This window comes from Toxorhynchites rutilus, chromosome 3, assembly GCF_029784135.1.
Source record: "Toxorhynchites rutilus septentrionalis strain SRP chromosome 3, ASM2978413v1, whole genome shotgun sequence".
In the NCBI taxonomy this organism is placed as follows: Eukaryota; Metazoa; Arthropoda; class Insecta; order Diptera; family Culicidae; genus Toxorhynchites; species Toxorhynchites rutilus.
Window position 1 is genome coordinate 156,471,722 of NC_073746.1, and position 25,224 is coordinate 156,496,945.

General features: G+C 38.7%; 2 protein-coding genes across 2 annotated transcripts; one reads left to right on the top strand and one right to left on the bottom strand.

Moving 5' to 3' along the window:
* Window positions 1-1,445: 1,445 nt before the first annotated feature.
* LOC129776517 (RNA-binding protein 5-like) lies at window positions 1,446-13,471 on the bottom strand. Its single transcript, XM_055782208.1, has 12 exons — window positions 13,238-13,471; window positions 12,965-13,055; window positions 12,660-12,812; window positions 12,540-12,605; window positions 12,314-12,476; window positions 12,181-12,250; window positions 11,728-11,801; window positions 3,830-3,937; window positions 3,150-3,770; window positions 2,895-3,087; window positions 1,768-2,828; window positions 1,446-1,696 (listed from the first exon to the last, which is right to left on the bottom strand). The coding sequence occupies exons 1-12, from the start codon at window positions 13,242-13,244 to the stop codon at window positions 1,568-1,570; spliced, it is 2,736 nt and encodes a 911-aa protein (XP_055638183.1). The 5' UTR covers window positions 13,245-13,471; the 3' UTR covers window positions 1,446-1,567.
* Window positions 13,472-17,639: 4,168 nt separating this feature from the next.
* LOC129779113 (Golgi phosphoprotein 3 homolog sauron) lies at window positions 17,640-23,881 on the top strand. The gene is made up of 4 exons (XM_055786384.1): window positions 17,640-18,144; window positions 21,980-22,226; window positions 22,296-22,471; window positions 22,538-23,881. The coding sequence occupies exons 1-4, from the start codon at window positions 17,950-17,952 to the stop codon at window positions 22,784-22,786; spliced, it is 867 nt and encodes a 288-aa protein (XP_055642359.1). The 5' UTR covers window positions 17,640-17,949; the 3' UTR covers window positions 22,787-23,881.
* Window positions 23,882-25,224: the final 1,343 nt, after the last annotated feature.

Below are 25,224 nucleotides of genomic sequence, written 5' to 3' on the forward strand. Positions count from 1 at the left end.
CTACCACCTGAATGGGATATCGGCCCATGACCTGGATGGCGGCCATTCCCACTTTATCCGTCACCCAATTGCCGTTACCGGGGGGAACGCGATACGGCTCCGCGATAATTGCGACATCACATTTTGTTTCTGTTGTTGACTGCCACAACAGTTGCTGTGCGATGTCACAATGGTTGAAATTAATTTGGGTTATCTCCATCACTGTTGGCTTGCCCTCGCCTGTTTGTACACAGGGCAATTAAAGCCTCCCGTCATATGGTCATTACTGTCCTCTTTTTCGCAGAGCATACACCTTGGTTTTCCCTTGCAGTCGCTGGTAAAGTGTCCCTCTATTCCGCATTTCCTGCACAGTTTGGATCTATCTGGCCCCAAGCAGCCTTTCGCCAGGTGGCCGAAGTTTGAACACTTGAAACATCGCTCCAGTTACTTGGGAACAGGCGGAATGATTTTAAAACGACCCACAGCCCAGCAGACGTTTATACTCTCTAACTTCAGCAACTTGTTCGCTGCGTTCGTTGAGAGACGAATCGTTGCGGTCTGCGTCCCGCGATACGCCTTTCGTAGTCGGATTTTCATCAGAACTTTGCCCAGGATTTTCCTCCTCCAACTTCTGACGTAGGTCTATCTCGGTGGTGAACAGACTGAGGTTCCGTCATTCTATCGATGCCTCGGAGGATAAGGCCCTTACGTTCGCTCTATCGCCGAGAACCCTTTCTACAAAATCCTTGAATGCTTACCTCCTGATTTCTGGGTCTCTCTTCAGCTCGAACAGCATTTCGCCATTCTGGGTGCGCCTGGAATTCACCACGCTCTCCTCCAGATTCTTGAGGCCAGGGTCCTCTCGCATTTTTTTAAAGAGATCAGCGTATGACACGTTGCCCTTCCTTCGAGGAGGGCAACATATCATACACTCTCTCTCTCTTTCTTTGTCTCTCTATCTCTCTCTCTCTCTCTCTCTTTTTTTTTCTCTTTTTCCACAATTCTGAGGAACATTATTTTTATGGGATTTCCAATGCTCTAATTGAAATTCGGAACCTATACCCAGGCAACTAAGTGACCTTGGTTGACGCTGTGAGATTGTCATGAAACTCTCAATACTCATTCCGAAAAAAAATTTTACACATTGAAAATGTATACGTCATATCGACGTAAATTGTATGTTATATCGAGGGTAGATTATATCGAAGTTCCCCTGTAAATGTTCGAGATTATTAAAATTAAACAAATATGCGGGACGGAGCTCGTCTGGTCTTCTAAGTTATCATATTTTACGTAAAAACATGTTGGATAAATGGCTGGTCGATTATATTGTATAGCCAATATCACAAGAACGATTTTGCGTAATATGGGAACATGCAACCTCAATCCTCCAAAAACATTCATATTTATTGGAACTGGGGTTCTTATTAAGGATTATCGGACAAGGAAATTAAACTTTCTTATACTTATTCTCTGAATAACTAATATAATCACAACTTACTGAACTAGATATAACGGAAAATTATTCTTGTAGAATAAACCTAAACTAGAGATGTTCATAATAAAACAAATTTCCATGCTTGACTGCTTAATCCTTAACATCCACCTGTTCATATCGCGATTTCATCATTTTCTTAATGTACGTTTTGTAATCCCCGGTACTTCCATAGTGGGTTGCCTTAGTTCCCAGACCTGCATTTGCCACTCGCGCTTCAGTCTAAGCATAAAAAACAACCAATATATAGAATGTAATACATTGAGATCAGGGGGGTTGTCAATAGAATTTACCTCAATAATATTAGTACGTCCTTGGTTACTCCTGCCCAAACCCTGTCCTTCGGACCAACCCATCTTCTGCAGTAGTTTGTTGCCGACATTGTTCTCGCCTATGGGAACCGACGCTAAGCTCGGTGCTGTGAAAGTTGATTGCGCCTGCTTTTCCAGTTCTCGTTGGAAGCGTTCCTTGCTTTTGTTCACTGGAGGTGGATCAGCTTCACCATACTTAAGCCGCCGCTCTTTCGCTCGGTCCCGATAAGCTCCACCTTTGTTTCCCTGACCACCTGCGCCGCCCGCACCTCTCTGAGCGTTCATCTTTTGAAGGTTCTCCTTGTGTAAAGAGGACATCTTCAAATGCTTGTTAAGTATTTCATGTGATTGGAATGCACGTTTACAAAGCAAGCACGTGAGTTTTTCGAAATCCACGTAGTCTCGCTCGTTGGATGCGTCGTCCACATCGTTGTCGGAATCGGAGCCGTACTGCGACACTAGATTACTACCTTTGGTTGCAACCGCCTTGGCATGGCCCATAAGATAACTAGAAACAGCCTGTGTGGTTTGTTTTTTCTCCAACAGCGAAAAACCAACGTCCGCATAACCGCCGGATGGTTCCGCTGCTTTAACACTGATCGGTCCCTGTGACGAATATAAGGTTGCTTCCTCCACCTTAGCAGGAGGCTGTAGAACGCTGTAATCTTTCTTCTGATTGAGCTGTTTCGCCCATTTTTCCATGTCCTTCACAATCTTTTTCGCCACCTTGACTTTGTCGTGTGGCTGATCCTTTGATTTCGTTTTCTCAGTCTTGTCGCCGTTGGCTGGTGTGGCTGTACCACTACTAGTGCTATTATTGACACTAGCTGCTACTTCTGTGGCTGCGGCTGTTGTTGCGCTGGCAGTGCCGGAGCTCGTTGGAGCAGCGACGTATGTACTATTTTCGGTGTCCCAATAGAGGTAGGAACAGGTTTCATTGTTGTAATAGTACTGCGAGTTGGGATCGTAGTACAACCCCGTTGATGGATCGTAGTAAAATCCCGACGTTTCATCGTACTGATATTGGGCTACATCCGGTGTGGCTGGAAAAAAAACCAAACAGCTGTATTTTTTACAGTTGTATGATTAAACGATGAGTTATTACTCACGATATTTTTTGCCATCCGTTCCGTTGGGAATTTGGAGGGGTTGTGGAGCAACAAACGCAGCGGCAGGTGCTGGTGTTGCTTCCGTTTTACTTTTGGTTCCCTGCTTACGTGCTAATGCAGATTGGGCTACCGCAGCCCCAGAGTTCGCGGTTTCCCCAAGCTGTGCCTCGGTTGGTAAATTGCTTATTTGTCCCTGTCAAACGAACGTAGATCAGCTGTGTTGAAAAGATTTAGTTTTCAAGCTGGATTGCTTACCTGCGTTATTTGCGTCATATAATAGTTTGTGTAAAACTGAAGGTAATGTTCGTGTTCGGTTGGATTTGAAGCATAAACGGAGGCACTATACTCAGCTAGACGCGGAACATCCGCCATTGTATATTGATACGTATTAGGGAAGGCTCCTGCCGAGCCAGTAGCCATTCCGGTACACTGCTCCGTAAAGCCACCTCCATTGCCCGACGACTTGTTGTTCACACCTTTGACCAAATTGCGATTTTCGGTATCCATACAGTAGGATATCAGTACTTCCCGATTGTCAATCTTCAAGATTGGTTCGATTGCTTTCAGCGCATTGTGTGTGTTCATTGAATCGAGAAGATTGTCGAAATGAAGATAACAAATTCCTCTCGACGTTTGCGTTAACGGATCCCTGCAGATCATGATTTTCGAAATCTTCGAAACCTGCTCCGGAATTTTGTCTTGCATTGTGCACAGGACGCTTTCTTCATTCGTCAGAACATCCAGATTACGGAGCATAATTTTCTTGGTGAGTATGTTGCTTATTTCGTCGCTTCCTTCGCCTCCCTTTTCGCTCTCTTCGCGCGATGCAAAACATTTGAAGCAATTTTCACGACGCTTGAAATTGAATACACCACACTGTACAAAAATAATATGTTTGTTAGAGAAGTTTATTTGAAAGAGGAACAATCACCAACCTTAGCACAGTACCAATCCGTCTGTGGTTTGTCCTTTGCACGCATCTCAGCCGGCAACGAGTAGGTGTACTGCATCACGGCACGGTGGTCGTTGAAGATCAGCATTCCCTGGAACGGAAGACAAGAAGAAACGCAATTGCGAATTAGTTTTCGACTGAGCTGGCGGAAGGAACCTAACGTTAACACTTGTTTCAAGCCTACAGCGCTTGCGGTTGATGAATCTCGGTTCGTATGACGGAGTACTGCTCGGTCGAAATAGACTTCGCTGGCGTTGGAAGATTAGACAATCGGTACACCGTGTGTTGGACGTTCGGCAAGGACCCGTTTTAGCCGTCACGGTATCAGTAAATGGTAGAGTCTCTCGATTTGCAGAAATTCTTTCTTTTTTCAAAAGGAACGTTATAAAGTAAATCATATTTAAAATTTATTTTGTTCTGAATAAATCTTCGGTATGTATTGTGTACTTGTATGGCTAAAGTTTGTTAATTGTTTAGCATCATTCTTTAGATTCAAACCAATAATATTATTACTTTTAAATATTTTGATTTTATTCGCTCTTCGCACGTTGGTCCATGGCGACTTGGCGAAAAGTAGAAATGATGAAAATTTGTGAAAAAGGAAGAATTTGGCAATGATTTTTTTATTATTGGAACCAACTACTAAAGTTGCTGCCAAAGTGAACCGAATGTTAAGCTATTACAAAAAAGTTATTCAAAATAATATAACAAAACAAAACAAAGATGAAATATTTGAAATTTTTTGAAACATTTTCCAATAAAAATATCATAGAATCTATGATAACTTGAGGCAAGACAAAGGCCACATCGAATAATTGACAGATTATAATTTTTAACTCGGTCAGTCATGGTATCTGAATTTTATTTTTGGTTCAGTCAGAGTAGACCAAGTACTAATTGACATTCAAACACCTCCCGTAGGCCCACAAAAATGCATTTATTTTTGTAGTCATAATATTTTAAAACTTTTCGTAAGAAACAGTAGACGAAAAATTTGAATAAAATACCAAAAACACAAAGTTTCCAGCTTTGAGTTTTTTTTTCGAAATAAAAAAATCTGTCTGCTTTGACTTAACACTGTACATATAGGGCCTGATTCTCGAATACACTACGAATACACTTCACGGTGTATTTTTGTATGAGATTATTATATCACACGAAGAAAACAAAGTTTTCCACTCACATTGAATACCAGTTTGATACGAAGAGGTTAATTTTCATTAATTATTTTTTATTTGAAAAGTGCTCATTCTGCCTGAAAACTCATCATTATCTTCGACATTTCACTAACTCGTAAAACGTAGTTCAATGGCGTGCCGTTTATGTCGTTTCCACCGTGAAGTGTATTCGAGAATCAGGCCCATAGTTATCTCAAACACACAAACTCAATTCTGTTCGAAACAATTGTTTTTTTTTTTGACGTAGAACTACGTCTTTCATTAAGGCTAGGCGCAAATTGAGAAGCGTATAGCGCTCGTAAGCGAACGCGAGACTACCAACACGACTCATACGTGCCACAAACGTAGCGTGGTGGAGCGCATATTGAGTCGCAGTTTGGTGTAAATAACATGCCACTCGCATACAATGACTGATTAACACAGAGTTGCGAGATATATTTATTTACTAACACAATCACCCGACCAGTACAGCCATACAGTGTCAAACCCACGGTGCTATATGATTGTTCACCAACACAACTACCACATCCGGCATGACCAGCACGAGAAACTGTGGTTCAGCCACAGCGTCGCGCGAGTCGTGTCTCACGAGCGCTCCACCGTCTCGCGTCATCTGGCCAATTTGCGCCGTTCTATCTGTTTCCATTAGCCACAAAAACAGGCGCTATATCGCGCCAAGTTACTCGCGCTATATGCGTCTCAATTTGCGCCTTGCCTAAGGGTGCCAAATCAGAAAACAGGTCACGTTTTCATGAAATAAAGTTAACGTTAATAACTATTTTCGCCGTAAACGGATTCTGGCAATTTACATACCAAACAAATTGGATATTCCCTAAGATTTGTTTGATATGCTATACATTACAATCCCATAGTCTGTATACGGTTCAAATTGATGAAAATTGGAAGCATTCCCATTTCCTCATACATTTGTTCTGTTCATTTGTGGGCTTTCCCGAACAGAGCTGTCAATAACGAGCAACTTATCGACGAGCAACGAAGGAGAATTGGAAGATTTAAAGTCTCCGTGAACAAAGGAAAAGAAAAAGAACAAAGAGGAATATTTGCCTAGAGTATAAACAGTGGATCTTGCTGAGGCAAACTTTATTCTTCGTGAGGACACCGACTGGACTGGTTGCTGGGCAAGCTGGACGGCGAGGGATCGAATAATTTTCTCAAGGCAATGGGGCAATACTCCTCTTATGAGGAAAGAGTAGAGTTTTCCAAGGGACTTTTTGAAGGCTAGAGACGAATGAACTGAAAAAGTTGAAAGTCTCTTTAATTCAACAAGGAAAGGAAGGAAAGGCAAATTTTCAGTATCGTTCTAGATACGATACAATGAAAATCGCTTGTTCTTCCTTGTTTTGCGCCATCGCATGTCATCGTTTCGGACTGAGCTGTGGATGCGACCGAATTATTCACTCGCTGATGTCTCTGGCATTACAATCATTGCATCAAACTGACACCATTACATTAATGTTTTGAGTTACACAATTGTGTGGGGAATCATCAAGCTAGGCTCTCGTCAGCTCACCAAGAAAATAAATGTTCTGGAATTTTGTCAGTGATTTGGTTTCGCATGACGGTAGGAAAACCTTCTCCACAAATGATGACGGCTAAACTAATCTTGACTGGCAATATTAACAGAAAGGGCTTCTGTTGAGAACAGCGTAAAACAGCGATAAGCGTGTGTATATTTAGTTGCTTCAAGCCATCGATATATGGATATTTGTGTGCGTGCTTCATAACCCGTGCATCTACGCTGAAACCCCATTTGTAATGATAAATATAAACAAGAAGGGGAGATAGCGGGAGGGAATTTTTTATCCTAGGATATTAGTAATGAAACTCTGCTGAGGCAAATATTCAGCCTTTTTCCAAGCAGTCAACATTGTTTGTTTTATGTCATCATAAAGGCTTCGTTGGTGCCTTTGACATTGCATCAATGCATTGAACTGACGCTATGGTGAAGCAGGTGTTAAGGTTGTGCACCAAAAAAATATTAGTTATTAGTTATTCAATAAGTTATAATAAGTCATTAATTTATTTGGGTTTGCGTGCAGATAGAGTTTATTTCGCTTATTTAGTCACCAAGGAAGTAAATGTCATTCTGGAATTTTGTATGTGATTTGGTTTCGTTCACCAATAGCAAAACTTTCTCCACTAAGGATGACAGCTGCGCTTATCTCGAGCGTGTATTGTTCTGAATGAATCATCAAACAATTATCGTCAAATGATTCTACAATAAAAAAAAACATTTCAGGGCGACCAAACTGGTAGAATAGCTGTTTCAAAATTTTCGTAGCATTATAAAATAATATCCGCAGTAATAAACAAGCGACTTGAATTAAACTATAGCGTAGTTCTACGTCAACAATGCGGTTATGTCTTGAACACAACCTGCTATAATTTTTTTCATTTCAAAAGCATTACTTTGCCTTGCCCATTAAGAAAATTATTGACTATTGATAGGTTTCATGGGAATAGACTGTTTTCCAACTGGTAGTTAATATACTAGAGGGTATACCGTAGTCACTATTTAATTGTTTAACCCGTTCACGCCGGCGCGTACCACCGGTGGCACTAGACTGCATCATCGTTACTGTGTCATTGTGTCATGATTCGTAGTATGTAATAACAAACGAATGCCACTGGGGGAATTGTCTTCTGCAATGTCATATTTGAACGAACGAAAGTTCGTTCGTTATTCAGAAAAACGTTCAATCGGCAAACATTGCCTGGAATAGGTTCCGTCGGATAGATCGAAAAGCATTAAGCGCAGCCACCAGATGACGAGGAGCATAAATTACAGCGTCGGCATGAACGTGTTAAAGCATCTATAATAAAAACAATCGAACAACAAACACCCCGTTTCTGTATTCCGACGGATTTACATTTGAGGGGCTCAGAAAGAAAAGGCGTAGGGATCGATCCACTGATTAAATCGTTACCAAACAATCGATCTTTGCCGAACCGATCATTGAAAAATCAAGAGATTTATTCCAATTTATCTGCTTATTTTATAGGAGTGTCGTGTTTTTTGTGACGTCATGGAGTCATTTTATTAAGCATTACTTAAACATTACTGTAAATTCAACAACTGATAACTGTCCATAACTCAACTGACAACGATTTCATAAAAGCCAGTCGTGCCATACGTTTTTCAGTTAGACGAAGCCGATTCTTAAGAATGACGTTTCGTCTGGAATTGATGTCAACATCTAGTTCAGTGATCCTATGAGCCACTGGTGACAGTAAATCCACTCAGTTACTGTCGCTAGTTCTGTATCCGCGAGGATGGTCTTTCGAATAGTGGAATTGATCGAAGATAAGCACCCTTATTCTTGAATGCGATCAGAATGACAAAACTCAATTTTGCATTTTGTAGCAGCCGTGCTACGAGTTCATATATTTTTGGAGGGAGTTAAGATAAATCGTTTTCGGTAATTGTGTGTAGTGACAGTTTATTGGAAAAAAAGCCGTTCGACGGCTTTTTGTTACAATTTCAAATCTACAGGATCACGGCTGACCGGAATTTCTGTTTCCGGTCTTGTGCTTGGCGCACCGCAGCATCACCACGTCATCAACCGCATTTTTAACCCCACGTGTTGGGTTGGAATTCCCGACACGAACGATCTTTTGTCGGAAGGAAGCCGCTACAATACAATACAGCGCTTCAGGCAGAGCCAGCCATCGCGTGAGTACCCTAACCCTATAAATACATGGCTATGTGCCATTTGTCTCATATCCGTTGTGAGACAAATTAATCTCTATCAGATTAGCAGGCACGAGAGCAGATTAAATTATTAAAATTTGAATGAAAATGTTTACATCATGTTATTTGATTGCTTAAAACACGTAGTTCCGACCCTTACTTAATTTTTTGACGTAGAACTACGTCTTCCAGGAAGGGTGCCAAATCAGAAAACAAGTCACGTTTTTATAAAATAAAGTTAACGTTAATAACTATTTTCACTGTGAACGAATTCTCATGATTTGCGTACCAATCTAATCGGAAATTCTCTAAGATTTGTTTGATATGCTATACATTACAATTCGCTAATCTCTAAACGGTTTAAATTCATGAAAACTGGAAGAACTTCCTTTTTTCCCATACATTTGTTCTGCCGATTTGTGTGCGTATTTCGAATGCTTATAACTCGAACATTTCTTAACAGATCAGAAAGATGTTTGCATCAATTGATAGGAAATATTTCTACGCGTCTATCACAATTAATGAAACATGGTATTTCATGAGATGAACAAACGGATAACTGTAAAATGTTAAGCTCGATTTACGGTTTTCCCAACACAGACTTCTAAATCAATGTCCCTGGGGGAATTCGCTTTGCAAATATACATGTAAGTCGGGGATATTTTTGTTCCCACCGAACTGTGTCGGGGGTATTTTTTGGTATTGAGTACTTTTGTACTTGCATGTCGTTGTGCAGACCGGAATATATTTCGTTAAAACGTACTTTTAAACTGAGAAGCCTGGGAAAAACGTCAATTCAGATACTAGAGGTGAATGAACTTACGCAGTTCGAGAACTACGTAAACATATGATGTACAATAATTTCAGATGGAAATGTATAATACAATGATCGTTTGACAATTCTTCCGTTCACATATTTTGAAAGTCCTAGGCATCATATCAAACGAAAAAGGACGTTCATCAAATTTATTTGTAACGAAGAACATAATCTTATATATATATATATATATATATATATATATATATATATATATATATATATATATATATATATATATATATATATATATATATATTATATAGGGGTTATATAGGGGTTTTTGGGGCCGGGGAAGGTTTTCGTGATAGTTTGAGACCCCTCCTCCTCTCTAAGAGTGGGCTGTCATACAAATGAAACACAAATTTCTGCATAACTCGAAAACTGATCAAGCACAATTCGGGATGTGAGGGTTTTTGGGTATGAGAAATGTTTCTATGATGGTATGACACCCCTCCCTTCTCTAGAATGGAGAGGGGGTCCCATAAAATTATTACACATATTTCAACCAAAAATATTCCAACCAAACATGAAAATTAAAAATTTTCGGAAAATTCTGAAGGAAAATAAGAAAATTCGGAAAATTTGATTCCCATATGTTCAACAATTACATAATGACAAGTGCTGTTAGTTCATTTGATGTTTGCGCTAGCGAAATTGATCTTTGTTCGAAACTGGAAATAGATTTTAATGTGATGAAACGCACTCTTAAATCTGCTTCTATCTAAACCAAAAAAAGATCGCCGGATGTGTTGATATGAGCAGAACTCGAGGAAGGAATTGTCCGATTTAGGGCTGTCTTTATTCTATCAAATTTTCGTATAAAAATTTATTCCATGTAACGGAGAAACATGTTCTTTGCAAGTGGTTGAAAAATGTTGAACGAGAATTGTGTCTGAAAATAATCTGATATTATAATGATGAGTTTTGATAGAAATACTAGGAATTTTATAGTAAAAAGTAAATTCAACGGGGGCGAATAAAATAGAAGATCAAACAATGAACAGTTCTGCGATTGGACCCATAAACTTGCTCATAGTAAGAAAACGTGAATGTTTGGAGGTATTGATAACCAAAAACAAATTTTGGGCAGGACGAAGTTTGCCGGGTCAGTTAGAAATAAATAATATTCGAAGTGGTAAACAAGTGGATTGCATAATATAATTGCTCAGTTTTACTCGTTACTCTATGGCATAGATTACATATTTGATATAACAAAGTTTCATTCACAATTTCTGTTTTGCGACAGCAAAAAATATTTATGACAAATATGCTCTCGCCAAATCTATCCTATCCATCAGCTCTAGAAACGACTATATAACTGTAAAATGCATTAACTCATTTTATGCCAAGCGTTCGAAAAGCAAGTTTGATAATTTTTCATGGATTTGGAAAGCAACCAAATGGTAAGGTCTTGGCATCAAATGATAACTTAATCTGAAGTCGGTTTATTCTCCTAACGCCCTAAAATGGAACTTTGGGGACCACTAGGTCGCTCAATTAGCTGTCTTATATTCAGAGTATAAATATTTGGGTGATTTTCTTATAGTTGAAATTGACATGTTTAAAGTTCCTGTGCAATCCATTAAGGCTTTATGAGGGCTCGTATGGCGTTAGCCTCACGGGGCCGGGAGTTAAATGTTTCCACAGGTCTCCTTTTTAGAATGAAATGTGTCATTTTTCTGAAAGAAATATTTGGAAACGTCAATGCTTTCCACTATTAGTGGTTACAAATGAAATCTTTGCTTAAGCAATCAATGAACTCAGCGAACCGCTTTTCTGAGAATCACGAACTTGATTCTTATAAAACGATGTGACTTTATGAAATCGCTCTAATATTTTTCAAAAATGCGTCAAGTTAATTTTTTGTTCAGCGTTTTCAATTCAATTTCGCTTCAGAATGATCCTATCTGATTTTAATTAGAAAAAGTAGAACATTTGAGCAAAAATTAACATCACACATTGATAGCTAGAAGTAAGATCTCATCACATTACTCTATATCACTGTAATAGAGCAAATCACATCAAACTTTCCGTCCGGCGGATTAGCATACCGCCGCGCCGTTTGAGAGACTCTACCAAATAACTGAAACTGGCTCACCGTGTGGGACATTTACAGTTTACGCGTTTCAACACACTTTCTCTCGTTTTGTTTTTGATGGACGGGTCGATACCTGTTTGTAGCAAATCCAGCGAGTTGCTTCCTCTTCTGTGCGGAACTCGACAAATGCGAAACCTCTCGATGCACCTAAATCGCGATCGGCCAGGTGGAGAGAAGAAAGAGCAAAACACAAACGATATCAATTTTACGACTGTCAGTGGATTTTTGTGGCAATTTTGTCTATTTCGCGTTTGCTGGTAGTATTTTCGCTTGGCACTGCATTACAAGAGAAATCAATCAAGCTTTCCCGTACAATGTCTTTACATGGTTTCTGTTGATCGTCGTCCAGCCAAGTACACGGATTCTCCTTTATATATTTTTTGATTTAGTGGTGTACCATTTTCTAGTCGATTTTAGAAAATGTTAAACCAATACTGGTTGCCGTAATCCTCTACTTACCACCCACAGAATACAATTTTATCGCGGTTCTAAAATAAGTAAACAAAAATGATGATTTTATCATTACCTGTCTTTTTTCTCCTGATCAATCGAACATGAAGAGCCTGCAGTCCACATTGTATAAGATCACTGTTAATCTACATGAAAAGATAAATCAATTAGCATCTCTTATTTATTCCCGAAATCTCAGAACCACTAACATCGGCTTCGGTTATATGAGCCGCTAAGCCCCGAACTATGATTTTATTGTTTGGTTTCTGCTGGTAGAAGAATTCATGATTATTGTCGCTGTCATAGTTGTCGTCGAAATCATTCGAGTCTCGGGCAGGCGAAAAATTTCGCTTATTCTGCTTCTCACGATCCCTGTTGACAATGAAAACAGAGACGTTAATTTTTATGTAAACCACATTTCAAATTCACACTTACCTCCGGTCTCTATCCCTTGAACGACGATCGCGGTCACGGCTTCTGTGGCGGTACCGATCCCGATCTCTAAAATGTAGAACAATATAGTGGTGGTTTGCTGGAAACATGTATTTCACATACCTATCGTAGGAGTTGTCCCCATAATCTTGATCTATCAAATCTCTGTAGAGATCCCTTTCTGGGCTCCTGCGGTTATTGCCGCTAACGTACCGCTCTCTGCTATATGACCTCGACCGACTGCGACTGTATCGACTGCCGCGATAATGCCGTTCCCTAAAATGTAAAAAAAACATGCTCAGTACAAGGAGCCAACCCATCCAGCTTAGCTGGTTTGAGCCTTTTCTTTTCTTCAACGAAGTTTTCTTCGTGCGGTGATGATTTCTTCAGAATACCATCATGCTATGCTTATTCTGCTGAATAATTACTTTGAACGTCCACGATTGCCTCGGTCCCGATCATCCCTACGGTTGCGATTCCTATAGTAGCCAGAATTGTCACTCTCTGGACTCGGTGAGACTATAAACAATCACATTGCAAATCAGCGTTAAGTAAATCTCAAACAATGCGTCTTTTTGGTATTGCAAATATATTTCTAAACCTCACAAAACAAGTTCTAACGAAAATATATTTTAAGCAGAACTTCTTCCAACATTCGAATGCATTTCAAATGTAACGCTCAACAAAGATGGCAGACTTACAATCCATTTTTCCGTCGCCTTGTGTCCGATGAATTTCACGATCTGGGTATTCCAACGTTTAGTGAACACTTCCACACAGTACTTCACATTCGCAATTACACGAAATATATACGTTGTTAATGCTACTGTACTGCACAAACTTCAAATTCAATTATTACTTAATTTTATCCAATAAAATCATGCATGCTCAACTTATCACGAACTACTTTGAGAATAGAATAGAAATGTCGGAAAATATGCGGTTGCCGATTTTAAAACCTCTTCGAAGCCCCAGTGTTAATATATACATGTACTGATAGTATTGCAGTACTAGAGCGAGTCCATTTTATGACCAAATGTTAGTAAAGGTAGCCGTACACCGAGAATTATAAGATGAGAATATTTTCAACATAAACAAAATCAGTGACGTCACAGATTTTGTATATGTCTTGTAATTTTGTTATAATAACTCACTACATATAAGATAAATTCATAAAAAATAACGAACTAAATTTTCACAAATTAATGCTAGCGTTCAAAATCATAAGATCCCAACTGACATTTTGGCAGGAATTGAAAATTCAGTATTATTTAGGTGTTCTAAACATAATAACAATTTCATTTAACTTCTTGTCAAATGTTCAGTTTTCATGGTTCTTAACGCTAGATTTATATAATTCAATTTTTTTCCTTTTTCTTTTTTTTCTTTTTTTCAACTAAAAATACAAAATACACAAACTACAACATTTTTTCCATTCGATCTCATTCAAAGGGCAAAAAACCAACATCCATGCATAATACTCAAATAAACATACACCGGTTATCACGCTTTGTTTTTCTCATTTTTATCTTTTTAGAAAGAAAAGGCTCTTCAAATCGTGGCAGTTAGAGATAACTATTGAAACCGAACAAGGAATTTCAATATAATTTTCGATACCTTCGTAATATTTCTGTAGAAGTACAACTTTTCTTGTATGAAATTCTGGCTCGACCCAAAACGTAAGTAAACAAAGTCCCAGTCACAAAATCGTTTGTTCCTTTGATCGGAGAAACATTTTACAGGGGAAAATGGGGAAAAGAGTTGCCATATTTTTGACGTAGGATTACGTCTTTCGGGAACATATTGGGGCACAAATTGAAAATCGAAAATCGAGCTCATCGTGAAAATTGTCCAATTATAAACGTTTATTGCTCAGTCAATTCATGATGGATTGATGAAATTTTTGCCTCAATCGATTCCAGCACTCTATAACAATTTTTTATATTGAATAAAGTAATATATATCATTAAACTTACTACCAAACAATTGAAAAATCTCAACCCCTATCCTAACGGAAATACCCACTTCTGATTGGTCGAAATTGACAACACATGCGGCGGTTCCCTAACAGAGACATCAAAACCAAGCTGCCTGGGGGAAATCAGCATTGCAAATACATGAAAGTAGGGGGAGCTTTTGCTCCCGCCGGAATGTGTTCCCTAACAGAGACATCAAAACCAAACTGCCTGATGAAAATCGGCATTTCAAATACATGAAAGTCTGGGGCATTTTCATATTGCTAGTAAGGAGAATGATACGATTAATTCTAGCAAATAAAATTTAAATTTGGAACTATAATGTTGGTTGCTTCGTGAAATTCCATATCAATGTCCGATTGTGCATTGTGAAAAATTTAGCTCAAGTGTAAGTGTAAAATTGTATACGATAGCCGTTGTGTTAACCCTTCCCCGCACAACATCGAGTCTCACTCGTGGTGTACATATATAACATAGGGCACTAGAACAGAGCAGAGTAGTGAAATCAATTGATTTGTGACGTATTAAATAATACGGGAAGGGGTTAAAAATGACTTGATATATGAAACGATTTATCGTTTGGTTTAAGCTGTCTGTTATGTTGTTTTCATTTTCACCCAAGGAAAGTTTAACGGCGAGAAAAATTGGAAAAGAGAAGATATAGTGATTTCCCATATGCTCTACATATAGTATTAGGTGTTGTTAGTCCAATTAAAATTCGCATTGGGTTGAATAAACAATTCCCATTTCAAATATATTTTCGCTATATTAAAGTAACATGTTTTTACTGATGAGAAAAATTGATAATTGTGTATTGTGTAATTTGGTATTAATAATTATCTTATATTACAGTGGTGAAATTTTTTTCTTTATTTCATCCATACATATCACAAGAGGCATCTCGTCTAGGATCACAGAGGGCGATTCTCATCATGTTTCATTCCACTTCGGTATCCTTTATCTAATACGCACCATCCAACGACTGTTTATCATCCTTCTGTCATCACCCGTTAAACACTGGTGGAATGAACAAACAATACCCAACAACCAAACAAAACGGCCCTTTTCAGGTCCACCAAATCATTATCAAAGAGTTTAACGATGTAATTCTTCACACATATCCAAAATCAACAGATAACCTAACGAAATCCTACGTCAATTATGCGGTCGTGTCTCGGACACAACCCTCATGTGACGTTTTTCATCCAAAATGCAATGCAAAAACAAATTTGATTGACTACGCATAATCTAGATTGAGACCTACTGATCCATGATAACAATCTATGGCATTATGTGGTTCGCAGTGATTGCCGCACGCGACTTACCTCCAGCAAAGATTAATATGCAATGGCCGAATGACGAGAGGCGAGCACTCACACCAGTGCAAGCATCAATCGATCGACCGAGAGCCAGGGGACTTTATATTGGTGCGCGATACACAACAATCAAGAGACTGGCGCATACCACACAGGCATGCGGAGTCAATCAACTTTATTTTACAAGTGCATTTTTCTTTAAAAAGAAATCCTAGGACCTAGGGCATGCGAAGTCAATCAAATTTACTTTACAAGTGCATTTTTTTTAAAAAAAATTTTGCATCTTTTTTCCCTATCCATAATCTGTCAAATGTTTCTACAATCAAAGGAACAAACATTTCCGTGACTCGAGTTTTGTTTATTTACCTTTTTGGCCGGACCACAATTTTACCCGAAAAGGATTATCTTTTGTTATGCAGAAACCTTTGTGGTGCCTCGGTATGTCGAATTGGAGGTAGCTTATACTATGAGTATAATAAAGCCGGATTTAAACGTTGTGAGTTACTCAGTTGCGAGTAAACGTCAATCTTTCTTGCAGCAAGCAGCAGAGCGTGTGTGAACGGTTAGGATCATCGTTACATGATGATTGTTGCATGGACGTAGTAACTAAAATAACACACACAAAAATAGTGAACATTAAATTTGGCATGAGTACAAGGGAAAGAAAAGGATAAAAAGAGTCGTTTCACTCTATTTCGATGAATTTATTCACCTAAAGTAAAACTACGGCCAACTTAAGTGATATTTCACCAATAAAAAATTCACTTGCGTTCATTTATGTTGAATTTAAGCCGGATTTAGACGTTGTGAGTTACTCGGTTGCGAGTAAACGTCAATCGATCCGAAGAATTACGAACGCACCCATACCATGAAATTTGACATTTGATTTGTGTGTACAATGTACAAACAATGGAAGCCTTTGTACGGTCCATATGAATTGATGAGAGTCGCAATCAATTAACTGATCCAAAATGACCCTTCACTGCTGTTTCTTCAAGTGGCAAGATGATGCACAGTCCGAAATAAATATACAGCCATTTCATGTCAAACCGGTATAGTGGTTCTCAGATTTCCATGAAAAGTGATAATTTTGTTCTTTATCGCAAAACATTAGACCCGTTTTTTTATTTTGTCTTTAGCATGTCCATTTCCATTTTAGGGTGTTCCAAAAAATATTTTTTTCCGTTTTTATCCAAACATAACTTTTTTTCCTAAATTCATAACTTTCGAACTACTAGACTGATTTAAATGATCGACATATAAATGGTCTTTTGAGGAAATTACTGGAACTGCAAAAACTTTATTTTCATTATTATTGTTTTTTTTGTGTTTTATAGTTTTCATGGTCTCGAGACCAAGGGTGCCATATTGTTTTATATTTTTTCTTGATTATAAAAAACAAATATAATCCATGATTATAAAAACAAGATCCAGTTTTTCTCAAATGTTTTATTTTTTTAAAGAAGAGAAGAAGTAAGAAAATACGGGTCTAATGTTTTGTGATAAAAAACAAAATTACTACTTTTGATGAGACTCTGAGAACCACTATATCGGTTTGATACGAGTATATGTAAACGGGCCGTACATTTATCATAACTTCAAATTGCACAAAAGAATTGATGAACAAGTTCATTGTATGAATCTCGCGTTAATGTAAACGGTTGATGTGATTACTATAAATCTCATGATAATTCTTCACGTAAATATAACACTAATGTAAACGCGCAATTGAAAAACATCATGTAAATAATCTAGTACTTTCATAACAGAGTATGAATCACAAAACAAAAAGAAATGCCAAATGCAAACGCCACTTGGTTGACTTTTGTCGTTCGTTTTTTTCTTCGATTTATTGTATCTGAGATTTTTCCTCAAGATTCATACAATCCGCCATGTTTTTTCTTTGATTCTTGTTTCGTGTCAAGTTGTTAATAAATTTTTGCGTAAAAGCACAGTAAAATTGGCTCGCTATCTGGGTTGACACATATGAATTAGTGGCGGACGAGCTGCGGAATATCGGCACAATATCCAAGGGCGATTCTGTTGTGTCGTTCCGAGAAGGCGAAGTTCTATTGTCGGAATCGGAAAGGATAAACAATACATTGAAAGAAAGTGATTACGATGAATCGAAGTGAAGGTCTTTTCCGACGTGTAAAAGTTCGCGATGTGGAGGCTAAAAATGCCGATGGCTCGCTCAGCAATAATAACGAACAGAACAAGAGTGAGAATGAGGAAGAGCTGGAAGACTGCGACTCGAAGGAAACACGGCTCACTTTGATGGAGGAAGTGCTACTTCTCGGACTCAAGGATAAGGAGGTACGTGCTGTATCGTACCAGGGTAAATGTTTACCTTTGCGCTATAGATTGGAAGGGGGTCATTAGATTTGGCACTAATGTGGTTGAGAGGGAATTCGACAAACCACGAAAAAGCTAAATAAAGTGAGTCGAATGTTTTTTGCAAGTTTGTCGAAGGCGCTTAACGATGCATTTTTTGCGGTTGCATCTCAAATGTGAAAGGGAGAAGATTTGATGATCTGATGTTTTGGCTGAATGACACGTTTCAATGTATGACAAAATGTACATAATTTGATGCTCTGTGCTTCGTATATAAAGGGAGGTACGTGATACCTGTTCACTATTGATTCAATCGTACGAATTTGATACATCTTCATCTGATGACATTAATTGTGGCACTACACAATTTTTGTACCTTGTTTAATTATTCATACTCCCACCCTGACTAATTAATTTGAGAAGGGTGTTCATATTGCTTATATTGATCTAATTTTTCCCTTTTTTGGAAGATAAACCATAAAAAAAAATATGCATCAAATATGCATCAATCAATGTTTGAAACGTAGAATTTCAATTTCTATTCACTAGAACAAGATGGATAAACGATAAAGAATGCAATATCGATTATTCATTTCTTCCATCATGGTTTTTCAAAAATGCGTCTATTTAATTACAAACTGTGACACTATTTTTTGCTATCTTTTTGCGTGCGATTTTTCTATTAAATCGGGACTTAAATCGCACAAATAATAATGAAAAATTGCCTAAAACTAGGTTTGACCGTGAATAAAAAATCTGCGGAAAAAAATGTTTTTTTTTGTTATTTGAAGTCCAAATGTGACCATTTCAAGTCAATTAATTTGTTTGAATGGAACCTTCCGGCTCTCAAATAAAAAATTAAAAACAAAAATCAAGCTGCAATTTTCGCCTCCGGTGTCTTCAGAACGCAATTGAGTTAATACTCCGTTTGCGCCAAGCGCAGAGCGCTGTTATTCCTGTTTGCGGTGCAGACCACTGGCGACCACTACGGAGTTGTGAATTTGGCAGTGATCGCAGAGTGGCCGGGAAAGGCTCTGTTGAATTCGCGCGAGATCGAGTAGTGACCAGTCCTAAGTGCGGACAGGATTCGTTGTATTCTCATCATTTTCACATCATCGAACCTGGCAATCGAGCTCATAACTTTTCTGTGGAACTGTCCTCTCTCTGCGAACCACCTTTCGGTCCAAAAGGTACGAAGAGACTTGGTGATCCACTACTTCATGTCGTCAAGCGGCTCCTTCCGAGTGAAAAAAGTCCGGTGTGATCGATTCCAGCAAAACGGTCGACCGCTCCACTGCCCATGTTTGTATAGGAGACGTAAACGACAAAATGAACAAAATCGACTTTTTAGTTGTTTCGCATTCTACACAATGTACATAATACGTTTGCTCAACATACAAACAAAAATTTTTTGTTCGAAAACATTTGAGCAATTTTGAAGAAACGTTTCCGAAAAATCATTGTTTGTCCGCATAACAGACGTAGTTCCATACAGTTTTCATACATCGTTCGAAAATCAACAATTGTCAGTATTAAAGGGTGTGTCACATCAAATTGCATCACGGAAAAAACGCTGTAGAAATTCGCCCAGTAGACCGATCCTTTCGAAAATTTTAGACAGTAAAATAAAAACTATTAAACAACTTTTGGCATTTTCCATTTTTCATACTTCGAGCCCAAGCCCGTATGCTCGCACCTTCCTCTTTACCCCGTCCATAAGGTTCTGTACAACGTCAGGTTGTAGTTTTTTTGAACAGAAATCCATTTTCTCTTGAAGTCCGCCTCCGATTTGACAACTTTTGGGTTCTTCCGGAGGGCCTGCTTCATAATCGCCCAATATTTCTCTATTGGGCGAAGCTCCGGCGCGTTGGTCGGGTTCATTTCCTTTGGCACGAAGGTGACCCCGTTGGCTTCGTACCACTCCAACACGTCCTTTGAATAGTGGCACGAAGCGAGATCCGGCCAGAAGATGGTCGGGTCCTCGTGCTGCTTCAATAGTGGTAGTAAGCGCTTCTGTAGGCACTCCTTAAGGTAAACCTGCCCGTTTACCGTGCCGGTCATCACGAAGGGGGCGCTCCGCTTTCCGCAAGAGCAGATTGCTTGCCACACCATGTACTTTTTGGCAAACTTGGATAGTTTCTGCTTGCGAATCTCCTCCGGAACGCTGAATTTGTCTTCTGCGGAGAAGAACAACAGGCCCGGCAGCTGACGAAAGTCCGCTTTTACGTAGGTTTCGTCGTCCATTACCAGGCAATGCGGCTTCGTCAGCATTTCGGTGTACAGCTTCCGGGCTCGCGTCTTCCCCACCATGTTTTGCCTTTCGTCGCGGAGCCTTCTGAACCTTGTATGTACGCAGGCCCTCCCGCTGCTTGGTCCGCTGGACGAATGAACTTGACAAATTCAGCTTATTGGCGACATCCCGGACCGAACTTCTCGGATCACGTCTAAACTGCTTAACTACGCGCTTGTGATCTTTTTCACTGACGGAGCATCCATTTTTGCCGTTCTTCACCTTCCGGTCGATGGTTAGGTTCTCGAAGTATCGTTTTAGTACTCTGCTGACCGTGGATTGGACGATTCCCAGCATCTTACCGATGTCCCGATGTGACAACTCCGGATTCTCGAAATGAGTGCACAGGATTAACTCACGACGCTATTTTTTGTTCGACGACATTTTTCCAAATTTACGAAAAATTGACAGTGAAGCATGGCCAACGTGATCTATACACTCTTATCTGATTTTAAAGCGAAAGCTGAAGATATAATTCCTAAAAATTAAATTTCTACAGCGTTTTTTCCGTGATGCAATTTGATGTGACACACCCTTTATGTGCTATAAGCTAAATCTAGATTTGAATCACATTCTTTGTAGAGTCCAAACATATCTGTCACGATAGTGTCTTATTACTTAGTGTTTCCTAATAGATGAATATAAGAAACCATTGAAACGCTGATCGTATAATGACTACGTTATACGTTATGTAGGTAAAATTAATACAGCATATGAGATAATATTCCATTTAATCAAACGTATATTTTAGAATGACAAGTTTGTGGTTATATCTCGATGACTAGTTTGCTGAATCAAATGCTGGCTCAAAGATGAGGAGGAATACTTGGTTGCTCGGGAATAATGTAGTTGTTGAACATATGGGAATGTAATTTTACGCTAGAGATAAACATGACTATTATGTTTAATAATTGAAATATCGCATACTCTTGTACTTAGCTCTGGCTTACTCGTTTGAATAGTGAGAAATATTTAGAATCATTTCTTATGAACCGTTTCTACAATTTTGATGAATAACAATATCTTCTATATCTCAGAACAAACCCGAATTCATCCACCTCACGATCAGTATAATCTGAGCTACACCCATATGGGATTCTGAAGTTTATTCCTCTATATGCGGGACATGAGGTTTGATTTAATTATTTAAACAGCAGCGTCAGAAGCAAAATCCTCATAGAAAATATCAAATGGGTTTCAAGGAATTTGACAAAAGCGGAAAGTGAATCAGATTTTCTTTAGACGGATATCAAAATTATGGAGAAAGACCTAGAGAAGAATTTGAAAACAGTATCTTGGGAATGCTTTGCAATGATAGACTCATTCTTTCCTTGTTTAAAACTTATCACTTTTTTAATATTCTTTCATTCAAAGTATGTCTTCAAAACAATACCGTTGAAAATATCTATAACGTAAAAAGTTATAACTATCGTTCTAATTCTGGTCTGTTGTCAAACAATCTATGAAAAGATTTGTAAAAACTAACATTCGATGAATCCCTTCAATTTTGCTTGTTTCTCGTCCCAGGGCTACACATCGTTTTGGAACGACTGCATATCGAGTGGTTTGCGTGGCTGCATTCTGATCGAGCTCGGTCTGCGCAGCCGTGTGGAGCTCGAGCGAGCCGGCATGCGACGGAAGGGTCTCTGTACGCGAAAGATAATTCTGAAATCGGACACTCCCACTGGTGACGTTCTACTGGATGAAGCACTCAAGCATATCAAAGAAACCAATCCACCGGAGGCCATACAAAATTGGATCGAGTATCTGAGTGGTAAGTCGAAATGAGTCTATCGAAGCAGTAGATTTAATATTGTTTTGAAACAAAAACAAAACATTACAGGAGAAACGTGGAATCCATTGAAACTGCGATATCAGTTGAAAAATGTGCGCGAGCGACTCGCCAAGAATCTGGTGGAGAAGGGCGTTTTAACAACAGAAAAACAAAACTTTCTGCTGTTCGATATGACAACCCATCCACTGAACGATAACGTTATCAAATGTCGGTTGGTGAAAAAGGTACTTTGCTTGGCCCGAACTTCCTGCGGCGGATAACTATTTTAAGCTCTATATTTTTTCCCTCAGATCCAAGACGCAGTGCTAACGAAATGGGTCAACGATCCTCAGCGTATTGATAAGCGAATGCTCGCGCTTATTCTACTTGCGCATGCTAGTGATGTTTTGGAGAATGCCTTTGCACCACTAAACGATGATGACTACGAGCTGGCGATGCGACGTGTACGGGAGCTACTCGATTTGGACTTCGAAGCGGAAGCAGCAAAATCAAATTCCAACGAAGTTATTTGGGCGGTTTTTGCAGCGTTTACTAAATAAATGGGGGAGATAGTGTATTTGTGGTAGAGTAGAAGAATATAGCTTATACGACGAAACCAGTTTCGGGTTTCGTTAAAGTCCAAACAAACAAAAATCCTTTCATATTATGAGCTTACTTCCCACATTATTCTTTCGTTTCCTACTTCATTAAATCCATGCAAATTAAAAAAAACATACAAATATCTACACATTAAGACATTCGCGGAGGAAACAAGACGATAGAAATAGATGTAAACCAATTAAATATATTTTATCTTATTTTATCTATTTATAGCAGATAATTCCATAATCAAAAAATACACCTGGAAGAGGAGATTTTTTTCTGGCTACTGATGCTACTGATACGAATGATTAAAACATCGCCGCACTTGCAATGAAAACAAACCTAGAGTGTAAGTGGAAATTACTGAAACAGGATTAAAAACACATGTATCGATTTTTTGGTTTTTGTTCAAGCGGAAACATTAAATCTACGAAATAATTGTATCATATTGTGATTTCAAATTTTTGTTGTTGCCCGCCGACACGTGTGACGGCTTTGGCTATTTGTTAAATTGCTGTTCCCTCAAGCAAATGGACAGATCGATTCGAAATCGTGTTATGAGTGTTATGCATTCTGTCATTCTGTCAATAATATTGATTGTTGTCCAGCACTGAAAACCTCGGATGTTATATTTCTACAGCAAACATAAACGGTACATGTTTTACGGTGGATTCTTGACACGTTCGTTTGTATCGCAATTTGTGAGTAAATTGGAAAATGGCAATACGCAGAGCATTTTGTATATGTATTTTTAATAACATTACCTTTGAGTAAGAACTTTTTTCTATTGACCGTACTCAGAACCCAACGTTCGTTTGAAAACACTGTAAATTGAATAGTTTCGGAATTGGGCGCTGAATGAGAAAAAAAAGCGTTGGCGAAGGCTGAATGCAAATGAAAATATTCATCTGGAAAAGAAGTGAAAAATGCACGATGTGGAATAGAACTGCCGATAGCGCATGAAGTGTATATAGATTTAAATGATGAAATTATTGTTATCAAACACTACGATATGTATAATAAACAACTAATTTAACAATAAATTTACCTAAGGGTGTGTGTTATCTAATATTATATAGAGATTGCCACAGAAAATTTCAACCTGTTGTGTGAAATGCTTACCGTTGGAAAGTTATCTTGGTGCTTGGGAACTTGACAATGCGATTGGGAAGGGTCTGGAGCGCATGGGGGATGAGAAATAATTTTGATCTTCAATTCGTTTAACTTCTGCACCGAGTTTTGGGAAACGTGTGGCCGGGCCTAGCAACAGTATGGTTCCTTTCTATTGATCAATTCTGCAAGTATAATCACGAGTACCGAGTATCCTCCATCATAACATGTATTTGTATGTATTTGATGATATGTTGCTAGATTTTGTAATGGATGACTCCGGTTGCCGACCGCTACAATGTAATACAACTTTTTATACTAGCAATAAATTATATGTACATGTCATCGTCTATTTTTTTAAATGAAAATTATTATCCGTGGCCGAATGGTTAGCGTCACCCATTATAATGCCGGGGGTTCGGGTTCGTTTCCCGTTCTGGCCGGGAGATTTTCCGTCGAAGAAAATTCTTCCGACATGCGCTGTGGTCACGCGTATTCTAGAGCTTGCCATTCAGAATACATTCAAGGCGTGTTATTTGTCATAAAGGCTGATTTAGACGATGCCAGTCAGCGCTCTAGTTGAAGTATCCAGTGAACAGAGAACAGGCAATCTGTTCAAGTTACTTGTACCAGTATCGAACAAGTAATTGGCCTCTAACCTGAACAGAGTGTCTGTTCTCTATTCACTGGATACTTCAACTAGAGCGCTGACTGGCATCGTCTAAATCAGCCTTAAGAAATCTCATTTAAGTACTACTAATTAAAATAACGCAAGTAATACCTACAGTGACTCAAACTCGAATTCGTACGCCACTATGCAGATCTCTTTTCACTACTTTTGAAAGTCGAAAACCAGCTTTCGAAACATTTTATTTAGATAATCGGGTGCACATCGTTTTAGAGCTTGAGCATTCAGCTTTTGGAATATTTAACACTACGTCTTACATTAAGGGTGCCAAATCGGGAAACAGTTCACGTTTCTATGAAATAAAGTTAAAGTTAATAACTATCTATGCTGCGAACGTATTTCAACAATTTGCATACCAATCGAATCAGAAAATTTTTAAGATTTGTTTTACATGCTATACATTACAATCCCATAGTCTGTATATGGTTGAAATTGATGAAAATTGGAAGAACTCTTATTTCCCTATACATTTGTTCTGTCCATTTGTGTACTTTCCCGAACAGAGCTGTCAATAACGGGCAACTTATGCAGCCCCTAGAAAAGAAACAACGGAGGGGGATAGCGAGAAGAGAATATTTGCGATGGGTTTTCACCATT

Excerpts from the sequence above, each read along its gene's own strand:
- LOC129776517 (XM_055782208.1), bottom strand. Across the intron at positions 12,477-12,539 it reads TCAAGGGATAGAGACCGGAG|GGATCGTGAGAAGCAGAATA; the intron begins GTAAGTGTGAAT and ends CATTGTCAACAG. Across the intron at positions 3,771-3,829 it reads CGGATTGGTACTGTGCTAAG|TGTGGTGTATTCAATTTCAA; the intron begins GTTGGTGATTGT and ends ATTTTTGTACAG.
- LOC129779113 (XM_055786384.1), top strand. The coding sequence starts at position 17,950 with ATGAATCGAAGTGAAGGTCTTTTCCGACGTGTAAAAGTTCGCGATGTG. Across the intron at positions 22,227-22,295 it reads TTGGATCGAGTATCTGAGTG|GAGAAACGTGGAATCCATTG; the intron begins GTAAGTCGAAAT and ends AAAACATTACAG. Across the intron at positions 22,472-22,537 it reads AATGTCGGTTGGTGAAAAAG|ATCCAAGACGCAGTGCTAAC; the intron begins GTACTTTGCTTG and ends TTTTTCCCTCAG.